The 17,285-nt window shown below is 43.7% G+C and overlaps 1 protein-coding gene across 4 annotated transcripts in view; it reads right to left on the bottom strand.

Annotated features, from left to right (window-relative positions):
• Positions 1–346: 346 nt before the first annotated feature.
• The window catches only part of gapvd1 (GTPase activating protein and VPS9 domains 1), a 30,388-nt gene continuing 13,449 nt past the window's right edge, over positions 347–17,285 (bottom strand). For 3 of the 4 annotated variants that reach the window (XM_069682671.1, XM_069682672.1, XM_069682673.1), the window contains 18 exons: positions 17,132–17,257; positions 16,858–17,031; positions 12,804–12,941; positions 11,442–11,576; positions 10,646–10,765; positions 10,222–10,299; positions 9,100–9,446; positions 8,399–8,486; positions 6,889–6,960; positions 6,647–6,775; positions 6,462–6,555; positions 6,235–6,347; positions 5,410–5,569; positions 5,075–5,262; positions 4,612–4,825; positions 3,787–3,859; positions 3,484–3,681; positions 347–3,250 (listed from right to left, as the gene is read on the bottom strand). In XM_069682671.1, coding sequence (XP_069538772.1) covers positions 3,110–3,250; positions 3,484–3,681; positions 3,787–3,859; positions 4,612–4,825; positions 5,075–5,262; positions 5,410–5,569; positions 6,235–6,347; positions 6,462–6,555; positions 6,647–6,775; positions 6,889–6,960; positions 8,399–8,486; positions 9,100–9,446; positions 10,222–10,299; positions 10,646–10,765; positions 11,442–11,576; positions 12,804–12,941; positions 16,858–17,031; positions 17,132–17,257 — 2,588 coding nt within the window. In that variant the 3' untranslated portion in view covers positions 347–3,109. Of the gene's footprint in view, positions 3,251–3,483; positions 3,682–3,786; positions 3,860–4,611; positions 4,826–5,074; positions 5,263–5,409; positions 5,570–6,234; positions 6,348–6,461; positions 6,556–6,646; positions 6,776–6,888; positions 6,961–7,575; positions 7,609–8,398; positions 8,487–9,099; positions 9,447–10,221; positions 10,300–10,645; positions 10,766–11,441; positions 11,577–12,803; positions 12,942–16,857; positions 17,032–17,131; positions 17,258–17,285 lie in introns of all 4 variants that reach the window. The other variant, XM_069682674.1, reaches the window with a different exon arrangement.

The following is a 17,285-nucleotide window of genomic DNA, read 5'->3' as shown; positions in this document are numbered from 1 at the left end:
GATGAGTATTAGAGAAGGCACGCGGTGAAGTAAGGAGGGCTTTTAGATGAGGGGATATCTCCAATTACAATCCAGCGTACACTTGTCAGCAGTAATGAAATGTTTGCTGAGAGGTTGCTATTTGTGGCTGCTAGATTGGATGATGCTGCTCCACTGCCCCCACTAACAATTATATTCCATGCATAAATTTCCCCACCATCTCTTTCCATTGTGTGAACCGTCGGACAGATATACCTACAACTGTCTGATAATGAAACACTGTCGTGCGTGTGCAGTACAGGAGGTACGACATCCTCCTCCTGCACAGGAAATGCATGGTGTATCTGAAGAGTCACAGAAGAAGAAGAAATAAAAAAAGGAAAAACTTCTGCTTCTTTTATTGTTTTTAAAGAATTACATAATGCATTAATCACAGTAAAGACAAACCGGCTTTCCCCGCATGTCATAATTGTGCAAGCTTACAATTAAATGTAAAATTAGATGTAAGATGTAAAACTCTTTTTCTCTGCTCTGCCTTTCGACTCAATTGTACAGGGAGCAGAGCAGTAAAGCTTTGAAGAACAGACCAGCTCTTCAGTCCGTTTTCTTGCATACAATCAGAGCTAAAGTTACAGTAAATCTCACAGTCGTGTGTGTATAAATATCTGGTGTTCGGATCCGTACTTCACCGGGGTCGTCTGTAGCTGCTGAGACCGGCTATCTGAGGAGAAACACAAGCCAGGTCCCAAATAATTTCATCAGATTTGTGGAGTATGTATTTCCAATTAAAGTGACATCACATAAACCTAATTAGTATAGATGCAACCTGCAACTTGATTTTCCAGTGCATGGTTTTCTCATCAAATTGATTACACAGACCCTGCAAGGAAGTACACTGCACTTACACAGATACACGAGGTGCATGTGCTACTGCTGACAGACATAAAGATGCATTTTTTTGATGCTGCCTCTAAGTGTGAATGTTTATCAGCTTGAAAGAGTAACAGTCAGGTGCATCGTTTAGCTACTCGCATGTTATTTCAATCACAATATGTTCATGTGGAATAATGACAAAATGCGCTGCTCCCTGTAAATTTGCTCAGGAAAACACGTCTGTTTTGTGCAAAATAAATCATCGAGTTCTGATATGCAAGTTTCACGGACACAAAGAGAAGCTTTGCATCCTCTTGCAGGTTCGATCACTGGCCTGTGGCAGATACTAATCCTATTCTACTGTTTATCATGATAGAGAAGCTACAGACCATCCAATGACTTCATGCAAGAGGAGGCAGAGGGTCAAGCAGTCGCACACTCGTCTCACGCACACACGCTCACTAGATAAAAACCACACGCACGTACTACACCAACCACTTTAGCATTAAGTCAGTAACAAGTCAATAGTGTTGATTATTTGCTCTTCTATCCTACTGTGTTTTGTGCTGTCAGGTCATCTGCCGCGGAAAGTAATGGGTTAACGAAAACTATAGTACACGTGGCACGTCTGTGCGCAGAAATGAAGCAGAGGATCTCAGGAGAGGAGGAGTTTTAGTCATTTTGGGATCATTAAAGACATGCGTGTTCTAGAAGTGGAAAGTTACAATGACACTGGGATCTCACAGCACGCCAAATCGGGAAAGAAAAAAAGAAATATAAGTGCACATAAACACAAGTCCCTTTCTTGAACTTAGGAGGAGGTAGAGAGCTAATTTCCAACAGCCTGCCCATGCGAACACATGTGGCCTCTCAGGTATAAGATTAGCAACTAAAAAGTCTTTGTTCACTAACAAAGACGTGTTATTTAAGGGTGATGTGACCGAAACAAGCATCACAGCAGCTCAATATACTTTCCCTCCCCTCCTCTAAATGTCTTTTTTTTTTAACCCAGTGCAAAAAGTGATCCCGAGCTCTGTTGTCAACCAACACAGGACAGTTTCCAGACCGATATCAGGCTCATTGGTTCCAACTCTGAGGTAGGATCGAGCAAACCAAAGGGGGTATTTGTTCAAGTGCATTAAAGGGACTGAGCCTGGACAATCAGTGATGTGGCGATGCGTGGTTGGCCCATTGGAGTCTTTGTACGTGGGGGCAGGGCGGGGATAATGCCTAAGCTGGGTTTAAAAAAAATAGGTAAAAATAACTACCTGTACAGAGCGCCCCACATCAAAGGCACTATTTTTCAATATCTCCATAAATGCCACCCCGTCTCTGTGCACGAGTCGACCCTGTTTCATAATCGCCCACAATCCCACCCCCCACCCAGGGGCTACTCCTCGCTAAGGTGCCTTCCTAACTCTAGCTCTTCTAGCAGGTTAATTACAATAACACCACTTGCCTCAGACATCTCAAATGGGCATGATATGCGTTTGCATTTTTTCGTTAAATGAGATAAACAAAGCATTAAATAGAATTACAGAAATAAATACATTTTATTTCATATAAATATGTGGGCCCTTATGTCCAAATTCTCACTGACACACTCGTGTTTGGGAATCAGATGAAGTAAACAATTCATGAAAGAAGCTGCCCGACTGTTTGATACACTAACCTTATGAGTGTTATGGTTGTTGTGAATTGATCTCAGTGTTTATGAGTCTCTAAATCCCATCAGTAACCATCACGCACTGTAAATCCCCACGTTACAATGCGTTTAATGAACATTATATTGTAATTTAATTGGAAGCCCTTCCCTCGCACTCGGGGGGAAATAAAGATCAGTGATCACATCAAGGAAGTCTGGTCCCTTTATATTGAATTATCTTTTAGGTCGATTTAATGTCATTTTGATAGCTGAGTATATACACAATTCCTAACACAGACCCCGAAAGTGAAACATGATTAAAGAGACAAAAAGAGGAAAAATCCAATCAGGTTCAACGTTAACATCTGGCCAATTTTTTCCCCAAGGCCGTTTTTTTTTTCAGCACGGCTAAAACCTGGATTTGTCCACGTACGTACAGTAATATATATTTTGTAATCTTTCAACGTCTCTGGCTATGTACAAGCTATACAAATAAAGAGCAGGCTGAGGGCCAGGTTTCATAAGCTGTGCAGAGGGAGCAGTTGGTTGGGAAGTCTCCCAGTCTCCCGGCTCCTTCCCCCGCAGTCTGCCCATACAGGTGGCTGTTCTGCTTCACTTGCGATCGTCGATGGTCTTAATGAATTCCAGCGCCGCGGTGAACTGCATCCACCAATAGCACTCCTCCCCACTCAGCCGGCTGGCATAGAAATTATTGATGTACTGAACGGTGGACAGCAGGCAGGGCGGGTTTGCCTGGAGGGGAGGAGATGTGGGGATGGGCTCACATTAAGCGCTGAAAGAAGCTCACGCAACGGCGTGCAGATTACAATCACAAATATGTAAAATATATCCACTCAGCTTAGTAAACAGCTCTGGTTATTCTTAGTTCTCATTTATAATAAAGCCAACACTGATCCATACTCAACATACAGTTTAGTTCTGAATGCTGTCAACATGTGTGGGACAATGAAGTAAATCTGACTCACCCTTATGAGGACAAAGACGAGTACAGGGACAAAGTCGTCCGCTCCGGGGACGGAGTCTTCATTGGCCAGACTGAGGAGGTTCATGATGGTGGAGCACATGCGCAGTATACACTGGACTTTGTCTCGTGGCGTCTTGTACGCATTGATGGTCCTGATCTCAGACTGAGCGGAGGGCCAGGGGGCCTCTTTCAGGTAAACCTGCAAACAGAAACGACTCACACAATGACAGTACTGCACCAACAAGTCTCTCCCTTCTCCATAGATTCATGCATGTTATGAAAACAAATGAAACCAAGTAGATACCTCTGGGACCTGAAGAGCTTTATGACTGGCTGTCACAACTTTGGAGAGCCGCTGGATATGTTCATGGAAAAGCCTGAGTGGGGAAATAAAACTCTTTTTACAACACATCATGTCAGATCCAAGAGTGCACTGCACTGGGAACAAATACATCGAAATATTAAGAAGTACATTTTAAATGATCTTCCTGTTTTTAACTTTTTAGAGATTGATTAAGTGGCTTCAGAAAGAAAATACACAACTTGAGCTATCTGGCCTGCTAGTAAAAGTTAGCAGCTAAAATTAGCTTTCATGCTCATACTTGCTGTGAGTAGCAGGCTATGGTGGTACTTTTAATTTAATTAAAATACATTTTTTCAATCAAACAAAGATGCAGTTAAATTAACCATCGTAGCATTACAGCAGATTCTAAATGTATACTTTAAATTAAAAATAGTTTCTGGGTGTAAAACATTCAACTCTTGATAGCAAATATTTCTCTGTTGTTGCTCAAACAATTATAATCAATATCGTGACATGTCATAGCACTATTGTATGAAAAAAGGTGTCCCAATGTGAAGATGTTAGTGCCAATTTTTACAACCGATCACATGCTGATTTATGAGATTATAAACATTATAAACAGTGCGCAAGTTAAACAAAATTTAGAGGAACACTATTTATTAGGTTCAGAATAAAAGTACTATTCTGACAGATGTTACTTTCAAGCACAAATTACAGCAGCCCTCATAGTTAATGGGTTAATCTTCATAAAACAACTCTAATAAAATGGATCAGTGCCCAGAGATACTGTTTGTGAGAGGCACTGGTGTCATTCCAGCTACTCACTGGTCTCTGAGAATGTCTCCATCCTGGTTGGGGTAGAAGGCCAGTTTGAAGATGCGGTTCATAACGCTGCGCTCGATAGCCATCTGGGCGTCCTGCAGCTGGTCCTCGCTCGCATACTGCCAAATGGCATCACGGGCCATGGCACCGTACAAGTAGCTCAGGAAATCCTCCACCGCTGCCGTCTTGTCATCTGCTGCTGTGCACCTCTGGAACTCTGGAGGGGAGCAGAGGAGCAACAGATTCAACACCAGCGCAGGGCAGGGCTGCAGACTCGACTGTGCAGCAGAAGGATTGTTTAAGAGTGAGTCAAGTTGAGCTTTAAACGGAATAGTGTCAGGTGGGACACCAAAGATCAGCGTTTTCTGTACTCTAGAGGTCAGCAGCAAAGGTCAGCTGAAGGACAAGTAGCTCAATATGCTAATATTTGGTTTCAGTTACACTGAATGTAAAAATGTAGATATACCTTTAATGAAGTCAAGCATCTTGGACTCCATGTGTTCAAGGAGGAGCCGAACACAGACAGTGGTGAAGTAGCGGTTAGCCACCTCCTTGTCTCTGAGCACCCTCTGGAGGAGCCTCTCCAGATGGGCCTGTGAGGTCTGCAGGCCCTGACGACACCTGGTTAGATAGGCGATATATGGGGCCCGCTTTCTATAGGAGACACACACACCACCACATTATATCATTATTGTTGACTTCATCTTTGTAGTTGCCTAAACAACAACATGCATTGAAGAAAGAAAAGATAACAACTAAATGAAAAAACCCTAAGTGAGTTTGCATCGTCTCCATAGTTACCTGTAGTCCTCAGCGATGGCAGCCAGCAGCCTCCTGCAGGTGCGTGCGTCAAGGCGGCTGACGCAGCGCGTGGTCTCCTGGATCTGGGCCATCTGGTTCTTATCCTGCAGGTTGATGGCTTCTGCGAGCTGGACCTTCAGGAAGCAGACGATCTCATTGTCTGAGGGAGAGGACGATAGGGAGACGGACTTAGAAAACACTGCTAGCCACAAAGGAATTCGACTAACCCGCTGCCTCCGCATGACAATGGCGACAAAGATGGAGTCCTACCATCTTCCCAGTCCTAAAGCTTTAAGAGTCTTACTTTATTTTGTGCTACATTCAAACTCTTCTGTTTTTGAATAAATGTTAGAACAATATTATCTTTGTGGTTGAATGGGTATTTGTAATATGTAAGATGGTTTAAGAATGTGGTATTTTACTGGCACCATATGGGAATTCTCTTCTAACATCCCCCACTCGTTCAACCTTGCCTCAAACCTTGGAAGGCGAGTCAGAAGGTGAAGGTGGTAGAGATTAGGTGTCTTGCTTAAGGACACTTTCAGCCGGTTGGACGCTTGCCAACATTCAGGGCGTGTACCCTGCTCCCGATGGAGAGCTGTGATAAAGATTCCGAAAAGTCTAGTAGATATTTGCAAATTAAAAAACAGCAGTGCTTTCATGAGGAGTTTATTCGCCAATACAGGAGCAGTAATATTTGTCCTGCAAGACCACAAATTAAAATGCAAGGGGAGAAAAAGGAGGTGTAATACTTTTTAGTTAACATCAACTGAAAGAGCAGGCTACTATGGATGAATTTGAATAATATATTGATGGACTGCCTACCTTCAGGGTCCATGTGGTCAGGCAGCCCATTGCGTGTGGTCGCAGGAGCCATGATGGGCAGAGCCACCGAGTCTGCAGAGCACAGCGCCAACCTCAGCTTCTTCTTTGCATCACTGGAAGACACAAAAAAAAAAAAAAGAAACCTTAAAAACAGCTAAAAATATCTTCTAAGGATACTCTACAGTTGTTGGTAAACTGGAGTTTTTGTTGGGTTATGAATTTCTTACCTGAAAGAGAACGAGTCAGGGAGGTCGTCTGAGGTAAAGTTCTGCAGAGGGTCCTCTCTGGGAGAGTCATGAACGATCTCCCCCACACCAATATCTGTCGACACACACAAAATCGTCAGATTACTCAATTTATCGACTGCCAGTGTTTCAAATATCCACATGTAGCAGAGTGTTTTATTCCTGACCTCCTGTACCATCGTCAGAAGCTCCACCTGTGGCTCCGTAACTCGGGCTGGTCCTCTTGATGTTCCTGTATTTGTCCAGGATGTCTTCAGCTGCCTGCGCTTGAAAGTTCTGTCTGGGTATTGGGTCATCTGATAAAGCACACAAGATGCATTATATTTATACCACTCATAATATATATGAACATTATTGTTAAGAGTGTTTGTTAATATTAGGAGTGTAATTAAACCCGACGGGGACAGACCTTGTGGGACACGCTCCTGAGGGATGTCGTCTTTCTCCTGCTTGTCCCTTTTCCTAAACGCTGCAATCGGAGCTGCAGACGAGAGACAAAAGACTTTTGGACTGACGCCACTTTCACTATCACTTGACGATAAACTGATGGTGAGTCACTTGCTGACAGCCACTTTGGTAAAATGCCATTTTTTTTAAGGTTTGTATTGTGACAAAAGAATCTGAATGTAGGATGTAGGGAAGCATACAGTGCCAAAACAAGTCCTGTGAAGAAGATTTAATAGGCAAAAGAATATTGAAATGGTGAATAAACCTGGTTCATATCAGAATATCACAAAGGTTCATTGATTCTTATTATGAGGGTTGCCGTAAATAAGCATACTGATGCTTATCCTATCAACACAAAAGGTACAAACAGGAGACACAGAGCTGACACACACACAGGAAACACCAGGTGGATTGTCTACATTGATATTCTGTATTCTCCATACAATTAAATGGTGACATACTGCAGCAAACACACAAGACATGTGATGGTAAATTGGGTGCATGGATGAGGAGTGTTGGCGTAGGAACTACACCATGTCACAACACAGCTCTACAGCTCCAAGGCCACATCTACAAAAGCAGCACGGGCACGCAGCCGCTGGCTCCAGCAGAAAAAGCTAGCTGAATGACGACAGCGTGGAAGCGTTACCTGGGACATCACTCTCAGCCGTCCAATACAGCACTGTGAGGGACACAACAGACAGGGTTGGCCTTTCACACACAGGCTGCCGCTCCGCCCGACATGACTGTGCGTCACCATGCAGAGCAACAGGACAAACACAACGGGCTCTACAGAGATTTGGCGGGAGATTTGTGGTTTGTGCTTTACGGCTCTCCTCTTCTCCATGTGCTCCGAGTCCTTCACTTTATGAATATCAATGTAATGTTTACTTAAGAAACATCATTATCTCAAAGAGTAATAAGCAGTCATTGTGTGTGGGCACAGCTCATTATTTCGCAGACAGATGTGTGAGAGATGGTTGTAGAGTAGAACTGCAACAAGAGATGTGTCATCTATCAGTGCTGATGACAGAAAGGTCTATCTAATGACCATTAGCCGCTGGCTGACAGCACTGCTGGGAGGGCTACAGCCATACAATCTACACAGCTAAAGCTCCTCTGATGACTGATTAGCTTTGAAAAGTCTATATAAATCTGCAGCCAGTGAGACGTGAGGGAAAAAGCAACGGACACGTCTCTGGTGTAACTTCAAACAACAAGAAACATAATTTTCCAACCGGAGCGTCAGCAGTGGAGTGGACAACATGGATCATCATTCTCTTTCTCACATTATAAATTGCTTTTTGCTCGGCTCTTTAAAGTGTGATATTTCCTGTCAGTTGTGATTAAGAGAACTTTTTTTTTCGCTGGGCCGCTGTGGGCAAACAGATCACTTTTAAATGTCTAAAGAGTCGTTTATCAGTTCAGAAAGGAGGTCACACTTAAAATGCCCAATTGTTTTCTTTCCTTACCTTTGGGAATGGCCGACACAAAACGCTTCTTCCACCATGGTCTGTTGCGATCAGACTTCTCATCGTCACTGTCTTTCCTGTCCTCAACCTTTGGATGGAAAGATAGATGAAGCTTATTACACTTTACAACTTGGTAAATCGATGTGATTTATAGCTTTTCCTCAGTATTTATGGCTATAAATAAAGCCGCTTTGCCACTGGTCAAAAACCCGCTAACACCCCCGGCTTTTTTGCTTAATGGGAAAGGTTACAATCGGCATTCAGACCCAGGTCAAATGACTCTGCAGTAGACCCAGGTAATTATCGCCTCTGATCCGATCGGCATTGATGGGAACACAGAACCCATGTCGACACGCTAATCTCCGCCCCCCTTCCGGCGCGATGCTATGCTCCGTCGGTAACTTCTGCGACTCCTTGTCATCTCAGCAACAAATTCCATCCGTCTCTGTCCAAGCAGCGCTTGAACATCGTTCAAAATTTTTGACCTAAGGACCGTAACATCTTCACTATTTACTAACCCTGTTTTGGGTGCGTTTGTGACCTCCGACGGGTACGCAGCAGAAAAGAGACCGACAGGAGTATACTTCACTGGCAATGGGAAAAGAGACAATTGGCATCTATAAGCAGGTCTTCCCTGGTCTGAAAATCCCGCATCAACGCGCTAATTTTGGTGGGAAAAGGGTCTAAGAGAGTCTGATTACCTCTCCCTTCAGGGAGTCCTTGCTTGGGGATGAGGACGGTCCCAAGGCGAAGGCTCCGGCAGGGTCCCGCTCTTCGACTGCTACCCGTCGGTTAAGGCCGGGGTCGCTTGTGGGCCGGCGGCCCGGGCACACAATGTCAGAGCTGCGGCTACGTACCAGCCTGTCAGGGAAAGAGTGGCGCTGCTTGGTGTGCTCCAGCTCAGCCTGGACCAGGCAGTGAGGCATGAAGAGAGAGTGGCGCGTCTCCGGCCCCAGGGCACTGGCTTCAGGGATGGGAGGATCGGGGGGAGGGTGAGCGGGCCTGGCGTAGTGGACTTTAGGCCTCACGATTGTTCCAGTGAAGGAGCCTGAGGTAATAAAGACATAAGATAAAGAATTTTTCAGTAAATGAATAATACTTATACATCCCTGTACACTTTATATAAGTGGTTTATATTACGTTCACTCTGATATTTAAGTTACTCACTTACCAGCTCATTGCACTGGCAAGACTTTTCTCCCCTAAGTAGATGTTCGTATTGAACTGTTTGAAAGCCTTAAATATACTAATGCAATTCTACAAGAGGTAGTGTCTCTTGTTGCTAAAGAGTAGTTTGCTTAACATTATAAAATTAGGAATCTAAAAACACCTCAGAATCAGGGGAGAGTGCTAAAGTGAGATGTTAGTGGGAGATGAGCCCTAGGTATAGGTAGGCCACCTGTTCCAAGGGTACACTCTCTCTCCTGAAAAGCTTCCAATGGCAGCCTCGTGCCATGAGCACAGTGGGACAAGGGGACAGTGCCAAAGAGCCTGGGGTGAGGTCTCTCAACCTGTCATCCCTTCACCTTGCCACAAACACACAGCCGCGACCATTTCTCTCTCTCACTGTTTCCACCTGCACTGCAAACTAAATGCAACAGAACAAAGACGGCTAAAAGTAATCTGAGATACTAAACGGGCCAGATGAAATGACACTTCACTTGCACTTCTAATGTGTCCGGTAATTGAGGCGCAGGAACTCTTTAAGTGTATTTCGCAGAGCTCAAGCTGCTCGGAGAGCCCGCAACATTAGGGTTGGTATCTAATGACACTTTCATTTCTAGCTCTGATTGGCTGTAGAGCATTCAGGGAGCGCAAATTACCTTCAGCCGAGGAGAGGGGATCGAACATGGCCAGTAAGGAATCGGCCTGTGAGGGTGGAGATGTCAGATGGTGCGCGCCTGTAAAAACACAAGAGGATACAAAACAATTACGAGCTTTCACTAAATGAACAACCAGTAAGCGAGAGCACATTGCTGTATTTAAAAATAATAGTTTATATGATTCAATTGGAAAGATAATAGCCTGGTATCCACTTGTGATTCCCCAGCCAGGCAAACAAAGAACATTTGACTCTACTCTATATCTTTATTTAACAATTACACGTGTTGAGAACTAAAGCAGTCATTAAGCCGTCTGCAGCTGTGGAAGTGACAGGGATTGATCGCTCTGGCTGATGCTGTTTAGACCACATAGACACTGGACTGATGGCTTTGATAGCCTAGCGGGGATGTGACACTCTCCTACCGTGGCCTGACTCCTCCCCATCTGGACTGGTCACAGAGTCCTTCCCCCCAAAGTCTGAGCTGCACTCTGACCGCAGGTCCTCGATCTTGTTGGGGATGTCTTCTGAGGTCGCGCTGATTCCTGCAGCGAGGAAAAAACAACAAAACAGTTGTGTTGACATTCAGGACAAAAGCCACTCAGTAGAGTAAACTTTGGCTTGGCAGCAGTCAGAAAACAAAACCTGCATGTTCAATGTCTCTCAAAAAGAAAGAGGACATTTTTTTCTATTTAGACTTATACTGCATGGTGTCTCTCGGATGGGGAACCCACTGGGAACTCCAAATTGGTAACGTAAGCTCCCATGGGTTAGAGGAAAGACACGGATAAGAGTGATCATCAGATGCAGACTATCCATCCACTGGATCCCACGGGACGTTTTCCTGTGAGCCGAGCCAGGGAACATCACCGCTGGCTTCTTAATCTAGGATACTACTTCATGCATGTCAACACATCCTGTCCACAAAGCGTGTCCACCTGAGCCCACGGAAAAGACAACCAACTGTGTCATACAGAGAAATTCACACTGACCCCATGACACTGGTTAAAAACCCTCCGAGCAACATGAGCACTCTGCACAAAATAAAGGAGGGTGAGAAACGGGCAGTTTATTTAACCAAAATTTAACAATACAGGTCAATTCAGGACTTTCTCCACCATTCAGAGGACAAAGGGGACTGCAGGAAATAGAACTGATAGTTTCAGAGAGAAAACCTTGGCAGAACATGTTAGGGAGAGGAGTTGTAGGAGAGGCTCATACCTGAAACAACACTGAGACCAGGTGTGCTTGGTCTCGAGCTGACCTCTCTGACCTCCGTGTCATCTGAGGTGCTGCCGACACCTGAGCAGCTCTCCAGTTCCTGCAGCCGCTCCTCCTGTTTCAGGTCAGGAGCTTCTGCAAATAAATGAAGAAGAGTTATAAAAATATTGTCTTCAGAACAAAAGACCTCCAAAACAAGAAGATGAACTTTTTCTGCTTCAAGTACCATTTAAAATAAACACACAAACCACAGTAGTTGTAGCAGTTTGCTACGGCTGATGGTCATTCTCTCTCCCAACCCCCCCTCTGTTATGATTATTGGGCAACCAAGTGGGCACATATGCGTGAAATCAAACAAAGCATACATTATCATGTCTTATAACTGCCAAACCAAACCATAAAGCTAGTACGGCCAATTCTTCGGCTACCCAACGGAGCTGTTGGGTCGAACCCAGAGGCTCCATACTAACAGCAGTACTCATTTGCATGCTCGTTAGTAATAATGTGTTGCTGAAGTGCTCTTCAGAGTGTAGTTTTCTGCTGCCTAGCCATGAAACAAGCGCTGTACTCCAAGCGAGTCTCCTATCGCGCTATTACCGAGCAGAACAGGGGCAGCAAACGGAACAAAAAGCAATCAAGACACTCATGCATGTCATTTCTGTGCTGCACATATTGAAGTGGTGTACTACTTCAATTAACATAAGGCTCAGGCTTTTCAAAGAAACACTTAACGCTGTTAATAAAAACACTCTGGTGATTTTCACAAAACACTGCGTTTCAATGGGGAAGTTAAGCACATAATCTGTTAATAATAAAAGCATTGGATTTTATGTTCGATATGTAAGAAGGGACAAAGGAAGTGTAATCTATAATTAATACCATGTTATTACATGTTGATTGACACAGTGACAAAACTGTGATGCCCTGCAACATTATAGTCATAACAATACAAGATGTAAATAATAATGCATTTTACATCTCGCCATATAAAAGACTGACACCGTGTAAAGTGAGGACAGCTGCTGTCCTTGTGCTTCCCTCCCCACTCCTCCACCACAGGTGCAAACACACCTGGTGGTCCCTCTAAGGAAACCCCGTTCTGCCTTTTACTGGCACAAGCAGATCCGCCCTGAAAGACAGGCAAGTGTGCAGAAATATGATGACAGATGCATGCACACATTTATTAGTATGGAATGCTGTGCAACCACACCTGGTGTCCCAACCCCCACTATATGGAGGAAATATAAATATGCACGCATGAATACACATATGTGAGACTGCCATGAAGATAAAGTGCAAGAATCAGGACAATAACAAGGCAACATAAAAGTCTTCAACGATGGAGTGAACCCTGGTCCCCACCTGAGTCACTAGGAAGGACCTCCACGCTCCAGGCCTCACTCGTGGTCTCTGAAATGGTGGAGCCGTAGGGGTCCAGCAGAACTGAACCCGAGCCAGGAAGACACAGCAGGCTGCCCAGCATGTTCTCTGCAGCTGCCCCTGAGAGCACCGAGAGGAAGAGAGAAAGAGTTAACCTCCTTCAACAACATAAAGCAGCTTTTTAAGCCTGGAAAAGTGTTGGAGCAGCAAGAAGTCACCTCTACACTCAGAAAGTCAACTTGAAGGCTGCTTGTTGGTCTTTAAAAACATCTGTGTGTTGTTGGAGCTCTGGTGTTGATTCATATTCTGTAATTACTTCTCATAAATTATTCAGATTTTAAATATGAGCATCATGTGTGCTTGGGAGTTCCACTACAAAAATGATGCCTTTCATAAAAGCTTGGAAATTTTGAGTTACATGCACGTTTATATTTTTTAATGCTCTATTCAAAACAATTGTAGATGGTACTACGGGTGAAACTTCAATTGTATTTTAATTAAGAAATTAATCATTTAGTCTATAAAACATTTTTTTTAAATCTCTTGCAAAATCCTAGAGCCCAAAGTCAAAAGCTTGAAAATGCTAGTTTGAAAAGATTACAATTAAAATGATTTCAAAGAGAAGATCATCACATATAAGAGCTGAAGCAAGCTTAATACAGCCTAATAATTTTTCATGTATTGTAGGGCTGTGAGGGTAAGCGCATGATGCTAACCGCGGGATGGACCCAGTGACCGTCATCACCACTTTGTTATTTTCAAGTATAGACCCAGTGTGTTGCTAGGTACGCATCCAGCATCTCTGGTGCATTAAAATCTAAAGGAACGCAGTGAACTCCCTATCCATGCGTCCCAGGGAAGCACCTCATCTTTCCACACAGAACGATACATTGTGAAGAACAAAGTAGTTTTAAAAATCACTGCAATCAGCAAAAGAAACCTTGCTGTCAGAGGACTGCTGTTTCAACCCTCTGCGCATCTTATCGGCTCAGACGAGCTCGTTTGCAGTCTTGCGACATGCTAGTTTAGCCGCTACTACAACAACTAGCACGTCCATACAATTTTTTTTTTTTCAACAAATATGGATACGAACTTAGCGGTGATAATAAACACGTGTTTCCATCGCTCGTGCTGTGCTCACTCATGATGATGTTTTACCGTCTGGGGGACGCGCTGTGAAAAGTGAACGTATTCCGGCAGCGGGCTGAGGCGACGGTTAACCCACAAACCACAAGGGGGCGTCAGTGTTTCACCGCGGTTAGAAAAATTCAGTACCGTCAAAGCCTTAATATCGTTTTCTATATGTTTTAGAGAAAATGTTTCAGCACTATGTGGACAGATTCTTGACTACACATGATGTATCTTTAATTAAAAGCTGTTCCAGTAAGCCTTCAGACGACACCGTGTAATAGCCTGAGATAAGAAAAAACACTGAATAAACCCTCTGTGAATGTTGTGTGGTCGGGGGCTTCAGAGACACTGAGCTTTGCATACAGAGACACAGAGAGAGTTGGAGGTCGCATACATTTCATGCTGGGACCCACAGGCACATATACCACTGCGCCAAAGGTCAGAGGTTAATGGTAATATCTCACCCTGCCCTGGACTCCAGGGCCATGACTTTGAGCTGTTGATTACGCCTGGCATTACTCACAACCAAATTACCGCTTCACCCAACCTCCCACAAAGTCCTCAGCACCATCCCTCCATCTCCTTTCAGGAAGCCGTGACTTAACAAGGCGGAAGAATGCGAAGGAGGGGGAAAAGAGTGAGCAGGTGTGAGTGGGAGTCAGTGGCCAAGGCTCAAGACCAAGAAGTCGGCCTGTGGTAGCCTCGCCCCCTGATAAGTCATGCTTCCACTTCATGGCACACACGCGCCATGAGCACGCATATGCATGCCAGCACCCAGGCAACAGTGTGTGCTGATGTTGGCGGGGGCAGGGCTCTCAGTGACAGTGGGAGAGCTCTATCCCGCTGTCCGTGTTTACAGTCTTCAAGGTAGGGGCGCAGAGTACTTGTCTTTCAGGTGGATGATTAAATGAGTGGCACAACAAGAAGTGAAACAATTAGAATTTCTGCCTCATTATCATGGTAATCTTATCAGTGGGATAATGAGGTATTAATGGATATTTAATGTGCATCTCATAACCCAATCCCTTGGAGAAAACACATAAGGAAATCGCTGTAAATTCACTTAATGATGGAAAAGTCCCCCAACGCCATATTCCGAAGAATGAAAAATGGTGGATGCAAATGAGAAGGAACCAAGGTCAATAAGACTGCAGGGACTGAGTGAATGTCAGAGAGAGAGAGAAGGAGAGAGAGATGGGCAGGGGGAAGGCTGTGACGAAACAGACTCAGGCAGAGGAGATGGGAAGATGGGGGTTTGAATAACATGAAGATAATCTGTGTACAGCTGGTTTAACATCAGATAAACCGGTTATCTTTATTACCTTTGTCTCGCTGATGTAATTTTGCCTCTACTGAGTGCAGAAGCTGAACTCTCCCTACACTCTGTATTGAATAAATGTATCTTTTATATCAACATATTATGATTATGCATGTACTTATTAGATCCATCCACTGGATAACCCAAGCTAACTTTAGCATATACAGAAACCAAGAACAAACTGGTACACTACTTTTATCTATTTAGCCTTAATATGTCCACTGATTAAAAAAATGCCAACTAATATTCAATACTAATATTCCTAGTTGTAAAAGAATAAATACCGTATAATTCGGAGTAAAGGACGCACAATTTTTTTTTCATCTAAAAAAGTGGGCTGCATCCTAACCGGTGTGACCAATTTCCCAGTTTAAAAAGCAGAGTAAGGTATTTTATTGTGTTACGGTATTTTACCCAGACAATGGCACTATTAGCTAGCTAAAGCTTCGTCACAGACATGAAGCATCATGATCGCTACCGTCACAACAATCAAGGTTAGCGTAGGCTGAGCTCAAATACTGCACCGGTAGCTAACAGGATTACAAACTCGACGTGGCCAAAACAGATGGTATGCTGTAATTTGAGTGTGTTTTGAATGAAAATAAATAGAAATAGTGTTGAATTAATTTTCACGTTCTTGTTATTTAATAGCTAGAGAAAACCTTTTTCCCTCTGGGATACCCCCCAAAAACCAGTCTGACTTATATTCAGGATTTTACGGAACTGAGATTCACTGTAAAACCCAAACTAAGAATTGTTTTTAAAGTTCAATTTGGCTGAATGGACTGACTTTGAAACCCAAAAAGACAAAATGTTTCATATATTAAGCAAACTGTGTATTAAACCTTAAACCTATATCATGATATAGGATTTTTCTTCCCATGACGATATATCACGATATAGCATGTTTTCTTGTAATTTAACAAATAATTAGTCCATATGAAATAAGCACATAGTAAAGCCTATTTTTGGATAATCCTGTGTGAATTAAATACTTGACAAATAAAAAGTACTGAGTTTCTCCCTCTATGGTTCACTCCCACGTGCGAGAATTAGAACGTAAACGTTGTCAAAATGACAGGAAATTTGCCGTAAAGCAGTTCAGCCGCTGATTTTGTGACATCACGATAGAGACGATATAGAAAAACACATACGATATATATTGTCATATTGCCCAGCCCTACCTTTTTGACAACTACAACTAGAAGCGCTGACCTATATTATTACTTTTATGTTTAATAGGCAACAAATTGATGATGTGCATTATTTATATGATGAGATAATACAAGCTATTTCTAAAGCACTAAAAACACACAAGATAATGTATAAAGCGTCATGCATGTGTTAAAGCAGCCATGATGTGTTTCACTTCTTTGTAGTACTTAAGCTCAGCTGAAGACCTGCCTTCTGTTGCCATTTCACCCACACACCACAAGGTGATGACATTTCCCTAAATCCACTTAATCATCAGCCGGAGATGGTCCCTACATGGTGCTAATTCATCTCATAAAATGGGCAATGATCACACAGGCTGTTTACATCAATCAATATGCTTAATGAAAAACAGGTACCACAGCCAGGCCCCACCTGCTATTTCCTGCAGCCGATCCTCATCCATGTTGGGGTCAAAGTCGCTGCCGAGCACATCAGTGCTCCACGTTTCGCTGACCGTCTCAGAGATGTCCCGATCATCCGTCAGACCCATCATGTCTCTGATCTCAAACTTGCGCAGTTTGTCATCCAGGTTGTCCTGAGTGGTGGCTGCAGGAGACGCGCATGTTAGACTGAGTCATGAATATCTTTCATCTGTGATCTCTCATGTGTGTCCTCAGCATTTTAGCAACATTCAGATATTACACACCCTGCTCATGCTCCAGAAGCTGGAGAGCCTCCACTCCGTTGCTCCCTGATGGTCCAGCTCCCAGCTCAGAAACAGACTCTCCCTCCAGGTCCAGAGATGACACAGAGTTAGAACGATTGGATGGACCTGAGACAAAGAAATGAACACAAAATGT

The sequence above is a fragment of the Semicossyphus pulcher genome, unplaced genomic scaffold (genome assembly GCF_022749685.1).
Source record: "Semicossyphus pulcher isolate SPU_LCO1_2020_fin unplaced genomic scaffold, fSemPul1.0.p SCAF_6, whole genome shotgun sequence".
In the NCBI taxonomy this organism is placed as follows: domain Eukaryota; kingdom Metazoa; phylum Chordata; class Actinopteri; order Labriformes; family Labridae; genus Semicossyphus; species Semicossyphus pulcher.
This window is presented reverse-complemented; position numbering and strand designations above follow the sequence as displayed.